The sequence below is a fragment of the Trichosurus vulpecula genome, chromosome 3, assembly GCF_011100635.1.
Source record: "Trichosurus vulpecula isolate mTriVul1 chromosome 3, mTriVul1.pri, whole genome shotgun sequence".
NCBI classification, from domain to species: domain Eukaryota; kingdom Metazoa; phylum Chordata; class Mammalia; order Diprotodontia; family Phalangeridae; genus Trichosurus; species Trichosurus vulpecula.
The window spans coordinates 58717914-58732853 of NC_050575.1; the positions used below are offsets into that span (position 1 = coordinate 58717914).

Sequence of the window (14940 nt, forward strand, 5' to 3'; positions counted from 1 at the left end):
CTCTAAAAAAAACCCACAAAGTGCTCATCTCAATTCTAGATCTTTTCTCTTTATCCTTGCATTAGGGAAAGGGAAGTCACCTGCATGTCCCTGGGCAAGGTATCATCCATATCTGTAAAGGCTGAGTACTACTGAAAATTCTACACAAGAATCCCAAGAAGAAAATTGAGATTTCTTCCTCACCCAATAAATTTTATTTCTCAGGTAAGTGTAGAAAATGGGAAGAAAGAAGAGGCAGCCACATACAGTCTAACTCCTTCTTATTACCTTTGTATTTAGGAACTGTCTCAGAACTTTTGTTCAGAATATTACTTATTCAAATTATTATGATTATGTAGAATTTATCCATCTCCCTTCATATCATATACCACTCAAAAGATCCTGGGGTTCTTGGAACTTTTTATTCAGTCAGGTACTCCAATGATACTTTATAGATACTTCTGATAAAATATCTGAATTCTTGATATTTGAATCAAACTTTGATTATTTACTGGTTTCATTGCATTGTATTACAGAGAAAGATGGCTACCTTAAAGCTTTTTTAAATTTTAGCTACATATTATATTTCTGTGATGGATATTAGCCAGCAAGAGGAAATCAGACTTTTTTATTCTGTATATTTTATTTATGGTCATTATTTAACAAACCAGCTTTGCAACTTTTATTGCCAAGAAAACCACATTCTCAGCTAGTTACTCTGTTTGGGGCTCTTTTTATTTAATTGTTTTGTATTATAATGATCATAACTACAGGTGACCATCAGAACATTTAACTGCTCAGCATTATTTGCTAATCCAGGGTTTCATACATGGCAGAATATTTTCCTGCTCACTAATCTAAAGAGGGCAAGAAGCTTGCTATTTTTTATTTTTCATGTGCAGTTAGCTTGGTATTTTTCCCTGTTGATGTGGAGAGCAGTGAATGCTCCAAAATAGCCAATAATCTGTTTTCCCTTTTAAGGCCCTTGCTTAAGCCTCATCTCATTCAGGAAATCATTTCTCCTGATTTCCAGTCATGGAGATCTTCCCCTTTTCTAGATTCTCCTGTTTTTATTTTCTCTCTATATTGCACAGTTTTTGAAAATTACATAATGTTTTATTTTCTAATTGCTTCACACTAATGTCTTATCTGCCCCTTATAAGCTCCCTGTGGCAAGCAAATAGGACTTAGAGAGTTGAACCTTTTTAATATTTTGCCCCCAGATAAAAAATATGGCCAATATCTCAACTTACTTTGTGCCCAGTTTAATGTTTAGGCAGTAGAGCAGGTGTGGTAACTGCCCTCTGGCAGATGATTTGCTAGTGGCACACCCATCAGAATCCAAAGCAAACTGCCAAGTAGAACAAGGTATCTTTGGTACCTTCCTACTTACTAGCCCCCAAGTCCCTGCCCTCTGCCCTTATATTTCCTTTTGGGTATCCAGAGCCTTCTCTGCTCCCCTCAACCTAATGTGGAGCCCTATCCAGCCCTGCTGTACCTCAGACTCCCCCCCCCCCCATAGGTTAACTTCCCCTCTCGGCCACCCCCCAATCAAAATTTCAGAAAATTCAGGTTTGAAGCAACAAGATTGTCTGATAACAAATTCATAATAAGATGCACATGGGTATTAGGGCGGTTCCTTACTAATTGGATTTTAAAACTCATGTTTGTGTGTAAGTTGGCAGTGTGTTTTCCTCACACCAATCATGTAAGGTAGGTAATATAAGCATTATGATAATACTTTTATGAATGATGAAACTGAGGTTCTGAGAGGTTTTGTGACTTGCCCGTGGACACAGCTGTGTTTGAAATAGGATTAGAAACTATGTCTCCTGACCGTAAGTCCAGCATCCCATCTCCTACGTCATGCTGCTTGTGTTAAAAGAAGACAAAGGAATGTACTATGGAATTATTTTTCAGGAGAGGGAACTTCTTCCAGCCTTCTGTCAACTCAGGGCCTCTCTTGGGGTCCTTTTCTATTCCGCAGGATATGAGGACTCCATGTTATGAAGTCCTAGCTCTAGAGCTGGAAAAGAACTCAAAGGAGTAGCATCACCTGTCCTTCAGAAAGATGAGAGAGGCCTGGCCTTTGGTGCCCTTACATGGGACTCTCTGTGTGATATAATCACAGAATTTCAGAGCAGGAAATAATTCTTGTCCTCTCCTGTTGCCTCTGTTTTATAGATGAGAAAATCGCGACCCAAGGAAGTAAACTTGCCCAAGGTCACATGGCCAGTTAGGAGTAGGGTTTTTAGTATTCCCACTTCCTAACCCCAGTGCTGTCCTTCCCCTGTCATATCCTGTGCCTCCTATTATTAAATGGCTGTGCCTGTGGCACAGTATAACTGATTAGTTCACTAGAGAGCCTGGGTGCTTGTCAGGAAATAAATTTAAAAGACTTTATTTTAGTGCTTGGATGCTAATGATCTATTTATGTTGGCTTGCTCACCTGCCAGCCTGGCCCTGGATAGGCAGGAGACCCACCTTGCATAAACAGGGAGACCAAATTTTAGAAAATCATTGTAGGACTAAAAGGAAAAGCGAGGTGGAAGGAAAGGAGAATTGCCTGGGGAGAGTAAGTAGCCAGGTAGTTCCAGGGACCTAAGATGAACCTGTTAGAGTCAGGTAGAAGAGGGTTATAAAAAGGGGATAAGGAAGAGAAACACCAAAGGTACACAGAAGAGAACACATAGGACCCTAAGATTATTGCTAATGTGTGCTTTGTACTTAACTCTGCTACATTCGTTTATTTAATTTTATTTCCAGTTTACCTGGGCTTGACCCAAGACTGGGGAAAAGTCCCTTTGACTCTATAGTTATGAGGGTAGTTGCTCTGCAGTAGACAGATTGGGCAGCCTTTGTGCCCAGTGAAGATCAGGTTAGAGCTGCTGGAGGGCTGTGATTTGGGAACTCTTGAACCCTGGAAAGGGAGGTCAGGGTGACTCTCATAAGAAGATTGTTCAAATAAGTTAGTCAACAAGCATTTGTTAAATGCTTACTGGCAGATGATTTGCCAGTGGCACACCCACCAGCGTCCAAAGCAAACTGCCAAGTAGAACAAGGTGTCTTTGGTGTCTTACTTACTGGCTCCCATAGCCCTGTCCCCTGCCTTCTGCCCTTCTATTTCCTTTTGGGTATCCAGAGCTTTCTCGGCTCCCCTCACCCCGATGTGGAGCCCTGTCCAGCCCTGCTGTACCTCAAAGTTCCCACCCATATGTTAGCTTCCCCTCCCAAACATCCCCCAATCCAAACTCAATTCAGCAAATCTTGGGTTTGAAGCAACAAGATAGGACTAGTCATATTGGAGGGCTTGGGGGAAGATAGACACACTAATACATTGTTAGTGGAGTTGTGAATCTGTGCAACCATTTTGGAATTATGAAAATGATGTTTCTAAAATGTTCATACCCTTTGAATCAGGCGTTCATTACTAGGTTTGTAGCCTAAGGAGGCCACTGATAAAAAGAAAGCCTCCATATACACCAAAATATTTAAAGCAATACTTTTTGTGATAGCAAAGCATTAGAAATAAAGTAGATGCTAGAGAATGGCTAACCAAATTGTAATACATGAGTGGAATGGAATAGTACCGGGCTGTGAGAAATAATGAGTATGATGAATAAAAGAAGCATGAAAAGACCTATATAAATTGAAGCAAAGTGAAGTAAGCAGAGCTAAGAAAACAGTATGCACAATGACTACATGTAAATGGAAAAAAAACCACCACAAAATAATCCAAAGTGAGTATTGGAAAATAAAAAAGAATGGTTTCAAAAAAGAGATATGAGAAAACACTACCACTCTATTGTTTTGTAGAAGTGGTAGGTCCATGAGTGTGGTTATACTACGTATGTTTTCAGACATGTCTGGTAGTACTTTTCAGCTTTGCTGATTTTTTGTCTTTTAAAAAATATTTGTTGTATGGGATGGCCCTCTGGGGATGGGGACAGAGAGGGCAGAGATACTGGGAGAAGTTTTAGCCAGAGGAAAACAAGGTATCAATAAAACTTTATTTTTTTTTATTTGGGGGGTGGGGCACAGTAGCAGGTAAGGGCTACCTTTAGGGGATTATGGGATACCATTAAAGGATAAAGTTGACTCCCATCTCATCTAAGGCATGTCAAGGTCTATGGGTTGGGGGCTGGAAAGAGAAGGGAAAGCACCCCTCTTGGGCTCTGTGAGTGGAGGGAGGTGAGGAGGGAACATATAGGGGGAAGGACACCCCTGGGGACAGTGGATCTTCCTGTTGAATGGGTTCTGGGACAGTCCTGAGCCAAGGGAAGGGGCTGGTTCTGGTTTCTTATAATGGCCAGGAAAAAAGTGGTACTTTCCTAAAATTTACCAATTTACAGCCTTCATGAGAATTAAGATGAGAAATTCTCCCTTCCCCCATATCAGCAACTGCCAAGCTTGTTAATTCTACTTCCATAACATCTCTTACATCTTTCCCCATCTCTTCATTCAACCCAGCCACCACCCTCATTCAGGCCATTATACTGCTCACTTTGACTATTGAAATAGTCTCCCAATTGGCCTCCCAGCTTCTAGCTTTTCCCTCTCTCCAATTTATCCTTCACACAGATGCCAAATTGATATCTCTCAAGCATGCATCTGACCATGCCACTGCCCCACTCAAAAAGTGCCACTGGGAGCTATTATTGCCTTTAGAACAAAACATGAGCTCAGCTCTGGCATTTTAGTCCATCAGAGGGCTAGAACACCTGCCACTACTGGGGGAAACCATTTTGTCCCCTCCCTTGGCCCAGGGCTGGCCCAGAACCCCTCTAGCAGGAAGACCCATTCACGCCAGGGAAAATTATTAATAGTCCACACTTTTCCTTACCATCTTCTCTGCTTCTATTCCCTGCAGTCTTTTAGTAGTAATTTGACCCAACTATGTAACCTAAAGGTCCTTAGGCCTTGCCCCTCAGCCCCTCTGATGTACCCTTAGAACTTCTGGATATCTCTACCTGCCCAGCAGCTGAACTCTTTTATGTATTGTTTCTTCCAGTTGGAATGTGAACACCTTGGAGGACTCTTTTTTTAAAATAAATTTATTTTTTATTTTTAGTTTACAACACTCAGTTCCACAAGTTTTTGGGTTCCAAATTTTCTCTCCCTCCCTCTCCTCCCCTCTCCCCACCCAAGACGGCATGTAATCCAATGTAGGTTCTACATATACCTTCACATTGAACTTATTTACATAATAGTCCAGTTGAAAAGAGGAATTATAACCAATGGAATGAATCATGAGAAAGAAGAAACGAAACTAAAAAAGAAGGAAAAAAAAAAGAGAGCACATAGTTTGCCTCAATCTGCATTCAGACTCCATAATTCTTTCTCTGGATGTGCATAGCTTTTTCCATCTTGAGTCTTTTGGAGCTGTCTTTGAACCTTGCATTGATAAGAGGAATCAAGTCTATAAAAGTTAGTCCTTACAGATACCGTGTGACTGTAATCATGTATAACATTCTGCTCCCCTCACTTAGCATCAGTTCATATAAGTCTTTCCAGGCTGTAGTGAAGTCCCTCTGTTCCTCATTCCTTATAGCACAGTAGTATTTGGAGGACTCTCTTGCTTTTTCTTCTGATACCCCTACTGCTCAAAACAGTTCTTGATTAATAAGTACTTAATAAATGTATTTTCATTCATTCATAATATGGCCCAAATCTATCTTTTCAGATTGATTTTATATTATTCCTGCTGAACTGGCCTATATACTGTTCTCTGTATAAACTATTTCATCTCTCCCTCTCCTTGCTTTTGTATAGGTAAATTCCACACTTGGAGATGCTCTCCCTCCTTGCCTCCATCTCTCAGAATCCGTGTTGTTACTGAGTCATTTCAGTCATGTCCAATTCTTTGTGACATCTTCCTTCAAAGCATAGCTCAGATTTCCCCTCTGATAAAAGGCCTCTCTGGTTATTAACATTCCCTTCCACCTCCTAATCTTTCTGTATGTGTATGTTTGTGTATGTGTGTGTAATTATTGTGAACTAGAAAATCATCAACATTCTTGACATTTCTTTTTTAAAATAAATTTTTTTCAATTAACAAAAATATACCTTTTCTCTCTTCTACCTCCTCATCCCACTGAAAAAGAAAGATAAAACCCTTGATACAAGTATGCATAGTCAGGCAAAACACATTTCTACATTGGACATATCCAGAAACTGCATATTTCAATCTGTATGCTAACCCTTGCTTTTCCTAAAGCACAAGTTCAATCATTTCATTCCTCTACTTAACAGACTCTAATGATTCCCTATAACCTCCAAGATCAAATATAAAATCCTTTGGTACTCAAAGCCCTTGATAACCTAGCATGCCTCCTTTCAACTTTCCAGTCTTCTTACACCTCACACCCCCCTATAGCATACTCCTTGATCCAGGGACACTGGCCTCTTTGATGTTTCTTGAACAAGATATTCCATCTCCCAACTCTGGGCATTTTCACTGGCTGTCCCTCATGTATGGAATACTCTCCCTTCCCATCTCCACCTCTGGCTTCCCTGGCTAAGTTCAGCTAATATCTTACCTTCTACAGGAAGCTTTTTCCCAATCTCTTTTAATTCTAGTACCTTTCCTCTATTAATTATTTCCTACTTATCCTGAAATAGCTTGTTTGTACGTAGCTGTTTGCATGCTGTGTCCTCCTTTTGATTGTGAATTTGGACAGGGACTGTCCAGATAGTCTTTTACCTTTCTTTGTATTAGCATAGTTTAACACTTAATAAATGTTTATTGATTGTGACTGTCAAGAGGTGGGTATCATCATTTTTCATCATGTGTCCTCTAGAATTGTGGTTCATTGTATTGATCAGAGTTCGTTTATTATATTATTGTTATTGTATAAATTGTACTGGTTCTGCTTATTTCACTCTGCATCAGTTCAAATGAGTCTTCCCTGGTGTCAGTGAAACTAGCTATTTCATTTCCAGTAGCATAATCATATTCCACTACTTTCATAAATCATGATTGTTTTCTTAGCAGTTTCTCAACTGGGCAACACCCCTTAGTTTCAAGGTTCTTTGCCACTACAAAAACAGCTGCTATAAACATTTTTATACATATCAACCCTTTTCCTCTTCCTTTGATTTCTTCGGGGTGTAGATCTAGTAGTAGTATTGCTGGGTCAAAGGGTATGGACACAAACATGAACATTACACACTTAAGTAAATAATGCCAGAAAATGGAACTTGTACATGAAACCACAGATCCATTACATACAGCTTTAATATGCCAGTATATTAAATTTTATACAGCAATAACTTGTTATCCCATATCCAGTATATCCTATTAATCTATGTCTGTCTTTGAACCCTGTCTTTCCTGTACATTTTAAAAACGTTTATTGGTGGCTTTTTTTCTTTATCTCCTTTTTCCAATCAGTATCACTACTCTACCCCCAAAGAAAAACTCTCTTGTAAGAAAAGCATAATTAAGCAAAACAAATTTTAAGTTGTGGTCATGTCTGGAAATGCACGTTCTGTTCTACACTTACAGATATCATTTGGGAGACATTTGTCATCCATCCTTTGGAATTATTGGTCATGGTATTGTTCAGAGTTCTTTTTTGTGCATACTTTATTTGCGTGTGTGTTCTATCTCCCCAGTAGACCATGAGCTTCCTAACTGCAGAGGCAGTCTTGCTTTTGTCTTTGTAGGCCCGGTACCTGGCTCAGTGCTTTGCACGTACTAAGTATGAGTAAAGGTCTGGTGAATTGAATTGCTAAATTGTGTGTAAGTGCTTTCTTGGTTAATATTATTATTCCTTTTGTATTAGGAACCTAAAGGACTCATCTCCAGAAATGTCAGACAAAGAAGAAGATCACTATGTCCGCTCATCCGGTGAGCTTGCTAAAGGTGATGACCATCAGTATTGTAGAATTCTTCTCGAGCCTCAGGAGAAAAAGAGCATTGACTGTAAAGAATGTGTGGTCAGAAAGGTGAAGAAGAATTGCTGCTGTAGCCCAGCCAGAGCCAAAGACTGGATTCTGGGGTTCATGCCAGTCTTGCAATGGCTCCCTAAGTATGACTTGAAAAAATGCCTCCTTGGAGATGTAATGTCTGGTTTGATTGTAGGCATCTTATTAGTTCCCCAGTCCATTGCATATTCCCTTCTGGCAGGCCAAGAGCCAGTTTATGGTCTGTACACTTCTTTTTTTGCTGGAATAATTTATTTCTTACTTGGGACATCCCGACACATCTCAGTGGGTATTTTTGGAGTATTGTGCCTCATGATTGGTGAAGTGGTGGAACGGGAAGTACACAAAGCTGGCTATGGGATGGAACAGATAGCTAAACCTGGCCTTTTTAATCACAATAACGAAAGTATCATCACTCCAGCTGTGAACCAAACCTCAGGACAAATCTGTGATAGAAGCTGCTATGCAATCGCTGTTGGCACAACAGTAACTTTCATAGCTGGAGTTTATCAGGTAAGAAGTGGTAGAACAAACAGGTTCTTAGCAAAAATAATAATTTACTGTGAGTCATTATGTCTAGAAAACTCTTTATGATTGTAGAGCATTATATAAATGGAAGCTGCTGTCATTTAAAAAAATCCTTTGCTTTATGGGTTTGTGTTTGCCAGAATTTAACTTATTGTTCATTGTCAGAGCCCTCCTGTGATCTCTAGTTGATCATCTTGAGGAGATGCTGATGTATCAAAAGCTCTGGAGATAGGGGAAATCATTGTTCCCTGAAGTGGAAAGTTTTAGTGGGTTTGTAAATAGGCATATTACCACTGATGACTTTGGTGCACAAAAAACACTTTTAAGTGTATAGACTAGAAAAGGTGGTAGGCCAGTCTCATGTTGAGAATGACAGATAGTGAGCTTAAGTGGTGCAGTGATATCCCTGAGATATTAAAAGAACAAGAAGGCCTCCAGCATGTTGGATAAATTCAGTATGGTGGATTTTATGGGAAAACATGGACAAGAATTGCACATGAAAGATGTGAGAGGTTAGCAGTTTTGCACTGCTGAAGGGAGGGCCAACACCAACAAAATCACGTACCCACCAAAGTACCAATTATCACACTTCTTGGATTTCCTCCCACCCCCACCTCCCCACCCCTTTTTTTAAAGTACATGTCATAGGTGCATGGTGAGAAAAATCACTTGATTTAGAATATGATTTAGCACACCAGAGTTTAGATCAAATCTCTGCAATTTATCTGACCTTAGGCATGTTCCTTCCCTCTCTATTCCTTCCTTTTCCTCATTTGGAAAATGAGGCAGTTAGACTATCTTTTTTAGTTCTCTTCCAGCTTAAAATTCTAAGATCTCATAAAACTCAGTTGATTCTACTTCATGGGTTCATAAAATCTTATAGTTTTAAGGGACACCAGGGGTCATTTATTGCAATATTTACCAGAATCTTGAGTCCCCTCCACAAAATCCCTGATTAGTGGTCATCCAAACTTTGGAGAGTCTAGTGATGGAGAATTCCTAAGATAGCCCATGATGCTTTTGAGCTTTTCTTTATATTGTACCAAAATCTGTGTTTCTGTTGGTCCTCACTTTGCCCTCCAAAGCCAAACAGAACACTTCAAATGTCTCTTTCACATGATTCTCTTTTAATTATTTAAAGACTAAAATAGGGAGTTTTTTAGGCCACATGATATTATTTTATTGTATATATGTTAGGCATAATTACAATTTTCCCACAAGATCTTCTTTCAGTACTGGTTGAAAATCATTGTCTTTTGTTAACAATACTTAATTATGAACGTGAACAAAGATGGCTTAAAGTTTTAACTTAAGATGACTTTGTAATTTTAAAAAGTTAATTTCAATTTAAAATTTAATTTTAAAGTGGCATTTATATTAATGTACATTAACCTTAGTAGATGACATCTGGCCAAGAAACCATCTAGGAACAAAGGAATTAGAAGGGGAATTTTTTTTTGGGGGGGGGGAGGCAATAAGGGTGAAGTGACTTGCCCAGGGTCACACAGCTAGTAAATGTCTGAGGTTGATTTGAACCCAGGTCCTCCTGACTCCAGGACTGGTGTGCTTAGCTGCCCCAAAAGGGAATTTTTTCCTTGGTGACTTCTTAGGGTCTCCTGGATTCCCCTAATTATCATAATGTCCTTGCTAGTTTATATCAAGGATTCTTTAAATCTTGATTTTATCTCAAGTATTTGGAGATGTTAGGGGAGCGAGAGACAGCATAATGAAATGCACAGTAGATTTAGAACTGAAAAGACCTAGTCTGAGTTCTAGCTTTACTACTTTTACTAGCTCTGCTAGCTCAGCTAGGTGGTTCAGTGGATAGAGCACTAGACCTGGAATCAGGAAGACCTGAGTTCAGATCTGACCCAGACGCATACTAGCTGTGTAACCCTGGTCAAGTCACTTAATTTCTGTGTTCCTTAGGCTCCTCAACTGTAAAATAACAGCAGCCACCTCCCAGGGCTGTTGTGAGGATCAAAGGAGATTCTATTTCCAAAGCCCTCAGCACAGTGCCTGGCACATAGCTGACACTATATAAATTCTCATTACCTTCCTACCCCACCCCCCTTTTCCCTGTGATTGTGATCAAGCCGTTTCTACTCTCTGAGCTTCAGTTTCCTTATCTGTAAAACGGGAGTAGTAATGATCGCACCATTTCCTCATAAAGTATCATGAGTGGAACCCTTAGGAAGCTAAGAAAAACCGGCCGAATAAGTGAGAGTTATAAAGGACAACAGTTAACGGTGCCAATGTCAGTGACTTGGTTTGGTGCTGGGGAGGAACCCCACGGGGCAGAGGGGGAAGGTGGCAAGTCCCGGGGTCTGTTTCTGCCTTCCCTTGAGGTCCGTCTCAACAGGGTTATCTCTGACGAGAAAGGAGAAGGAAGAGAATGAAACTGAGTAGAGAAGAAAGAGAAAGAATAAAGCTAGGAAAACGCCAGAGGTGACAAAGCCCAATTCATTCTGAAAATTAGTAGGACTTCTACTTCAATTCTGTGCTGATGCCCTGTTGTAGCATACAGTTTGATTCTGTGTTTCATAAACTATTCCAGCAGAAGAGTACACACTCTGCCAGGTCATACCAAAGCTAGAGTGTTTCTAGTACGGGTCCTGCTATGGCCTATTGTCCGTCTTTGGGAGACCAGCTTAAGTTCAGAAAAAGTCATTAGCAGATAGGTGACAGCTGATTTTTTCCTTTCTTTTCTTTCTGCCTTAACTTTTAAGGATAATTTACTGTTGCAATCTCTGTTAGTATAAGTACCCATAGCAACAAAATTATAAATCCTCAAGTACTGAAGAAGGATATCTAGACAAATGATAGAAAAGAAGGCAGAATTCCATGATTTACAAGCATTCCTTTCCATTCAAGAAAGGTTTGCTCATGTTTTAACCTCTTATGTGATTCCTTCCAGATAGCGATGGGCCTATTTCAAGTGGGCTTTGTCTCCGTCTACCTATCTGATGCCTTGCTGAGTGGATTTGTCACTGGTACCTCCTTTACTATCCTTACTTCTCAAGCCAAATATCTTCTAGGACTAAATATCCCTCGAAGTAGTGGTGTGGGCTCTTTCATCACTACCTGGATATATATCTTCAAAAACATTCATAAGACCAATCTCTGTGACCTCATTACTAGCCTTTTGTGCCTTCTTGTTCTTGTGCCAACCAAAGAACTCAATGAACACTTCAAATCCAAGCTTAAGGCACCAATTCCCACCGAACTGGTGGTAGTTGTGGCAGCTACACTGGCATCTCATTTTGGAAAACTGAATGAGAATTATGGCTCCAGTGTAGCTGGACACATTCCTACAGGGTTCCTGCCCCCCAAAGCACCAGACTGGAACTTGCTTCCTAACGTAGCAGTTGATGCAATAGCTATTTCTATCATTGGTTTTGCTATCACTGTGTCACTGTCAGAGATGTTTGCCAAGAAGCACGGCTACATAGTCAAGGCCAATCAGGAAATGTACGCCATTGGTTTTTGTAATATCATCCCTGCCTTCTTTCACTGTTTCACAACCAGTGCAGCTCTTGCCAAGACCTTAGTCAAAGAGTCGACAGGCTGTCAGACTCAAGTTTCTAGTGTGGTAACAGCATTGGTTCTTTTACTGGTCCTCCTTGTAATAGCACCTTTATTCTACTCCCTCCAAAAGTGTGTCCTTGGAGTGATAACCATCGTAAATCTTCGGGGAGCTCTTCGAAAGTTTGGTGATCTGCCCAAGATGTGGAGGGTTAGCAAAATGGATACAGTTATTTGGTTTGTTACTATGCTCTCCTCTGCACTGTTAAGTACTGAAATTGGTCTGCTTATTGGGGTCTGCTTTTCTATGTTTTGTGTCATCCTTCGTACTCAGAAGCCAGAAGCTCCTATACTTGGTAATGTGGAAGAGTCTGAAATCTATGAGTCCATGTGTACCTACAAGAACCTTCAGACAGAACCAGGAATTAAGATTTTCCGTTTTGTAGCTCCCCTCTATTACATCAACAAAGAATATTTTAAATCTGCCTTATACAAGAAGACCCTCAGCCCAATCTTGGTGAAGGCAGCACGGAAGAAGGCAGCAAAGAGAAAGCTCAAAGAGAAAACAGTGTCTTTCAGTGGCTGTCAGGATGAAGTTTCCATGAACCTCTCTTATGAGCCCCCAGAGCTCCATACCATAGTGATTGACTGCAGTGCCTTGCAATTTTTAGATACAGCAGGAATCCAAACACTCAAAGAAGTTCGTAAAGATTACGCGGACATCGGTATCCAAGTTCTACTGGCTCAGTGCAATCCCTCTGTGAGGAGTTCTCTGTATCGCGGAGAGTACTGCACAAAGGAAGAGGACACCCTTCTCTTCTACAGCATACACCAAGCATTATGTTTTGCGCTGGACTCGCAAAAACAGAAAGCATTGGGTGCTTCCAATGGTTTAAGCACTTCTACTGACTGATTACTGGGGAAAAGCAGGGTAGATGGGAGGGCGGGAGAAAATCAAGGCGACAGGTTTGTCTCTTCTGCGTACATTATTTCCCATTACCATATAAAGTTAGTGAGATTCTCATATATGACGGGGAGAGGCATGCGGCTATATCAGGGCTTGTAATTGGCTAGAATTAGGGGAAAATAATAATCACACCCATTTGGTGCAGATGAGAGTGTAAAAACATTTGGGATATACTTATGAAGTAGTTTTTTGGTTTAGATGCTTAACTGTATTTGGACTTTTCCCCTTTTGGAAACAAGGGTGCTACACCAGGGAAAATTAAAAAAAAAAACACCAAAAGGGACAGTGTTGTATAGTATAAAGAACTGACAGGCATCAAGAGACCTGTGCTCCAGTCCCATCACTGCCAACCTATGTAAACTCGGACAAGTCACAACCTCTGTGAGCCTCACTTTACTCATTTGCAGAGTGGGGGGGAAGGTGGACCAGATGACCTGTGAGGTCTCCTCAGCTCTAAAATTCATTGACCTCGTGGGTAATGAACTTGGAATTTATAGCAGAACCACCATCTTTGTGCTAATGTGGAAGAGCATGGGGCGGGGGGGTTTGTACAATAGTTGCTTTTACATATATCTATGTTTTTTTGCTTCCTACCAAAGAGCTGAGAGGCTTTGGAATTACCAGGGTCACCCAGAACCAGTTCTTTTTCTTGTGCCTTGCTTTTCTGTCTGCCTCCCTAGGACCTGTAGTAGTAAGACCTCTAGCATTCTGAAAAAGAAGCAGCAGCACCCCTTTTTAGGTGGGGAGTCTCCGGGTATATCTGCATCAGGACTCCTGGGAGCACATGCTGGCAGGAAAATGCCTCCCATTGAACGAAATCCTTTTCTGATAGGGCTAACACATCACAGGAACTTAGGTTAATGCAAGGCATTTTTGGAAAACCAGTGCAGCCAAAGTGTCTGGCTAAATATAGACTCACCTAGTGTGTGGTGTGATTTGATGTCTCCTTATTTGTTTTAGTATGTGAGTCTTCAGAATCAGCAAGAATGATTTGGAGGTTCTGTTTTTTACCTCTTTTTTTGTGGAGCATGTCATCCATGCTTATTCCCAAGGACTTCTTCATGACTGAACATTTTTTCACAATTTTTTGTCTACTTTACATTCCCAGGAATCTCTTCAGACGAGGATGACGTTGTGGGAGAAGCATAACATTTAGAGTTCGAGCTGTGTTTGTGTCTCAGTTGTCCTACCAACTACTACTACTACCTATGCAGGCCAAATCACTAGACCCTTCAGGGCCTGAATGTTCACCTCTGTAAAATGATGGGTTGGCCTACAAGACCTCTAAGATCCCTTCTACTCCTAAATCCTATGATCTTCCTCTAGTTATCTGGGTACAATCCTGAGTCCATTCCAACAAATATTTAAGTGCCTATCACACGTAAGGTGGTGCTTGTTTCCCTCCCCATCCCTCCCCACCCCTTCTAGGGTATGATGCTGATTCAGGCTTTGAAAGAAAAACATGTCCTGAAGTTTTAGTTTTAAACATTTCTATAATGTTAATATTCTTCTGAAAAATTATCCTTCAATGTGTTAAATGAAGACAGCCTTAATGTTTTGGTTCATTAGCTTAAAGTGGCTTTAAGTGAGTAAGCAAGGTTAGTCTGCAGAAGGGAATGTTTGATAGGTTTTCTTTGGAATTAATCTTCATAGTATTTCAGCAAAGGAGCCATGCAGATTATCTTTCTTTGATAAAAGTCATACTCTCCCATATAGCAAACTATGTTGTAAGTTTTGGGGATAAAATATGCAGCCCCCTAATGATGCCAATAATGAACTTATAGGTATTTGGGCATGAACTAATACAGTGCCTTGTGGGAACTTTCATCTGCCCTGTGGGTACATCATAAATTAATGATGACCACAATAGTTCTTCATTGGTAAGATCTCTTAAATATGGTTATGGCGCTGTATTGAAAAACATTATGTTAGTTTTGTTACCAAGATGAGTGAAGGATATAAAATGAGGGCTCATTCCCTCTTGAAAGGCAAGAACATTTATCTAGTGATAA

The 14940-nt window shown here is 40.4% G+C and overlaps 1 protein-coding gene across 1 annotated transcript in view; it reads left to right on the forward strand.

The window, feature by feature from the left end:
• Positions 1-12874, forward strand: part of SLC26A2 (solute carrier family 26 member 2) — a 29539-nt gene extending 16665 nt beyond the window's left edge. The window contains exons 2-4 of the mRNA XM_036748466.1: positions 66-204; positions 7767-8421; positions 11354-12874. Of these exons, the coding sequence (XP_036604361.1) occupies positions 7792-8421; positions 11354-12874 (2151 nt within the window). The 5' untranslated portion in view covers positions 66-204; positions 7767-7791. The remainder of the gene's footprint in view (positions 1-65; positions 205-7766; positions 8422-11353) is intronic.
• Positions 12875-14940: the final 2066 nt, after the last annotated feature.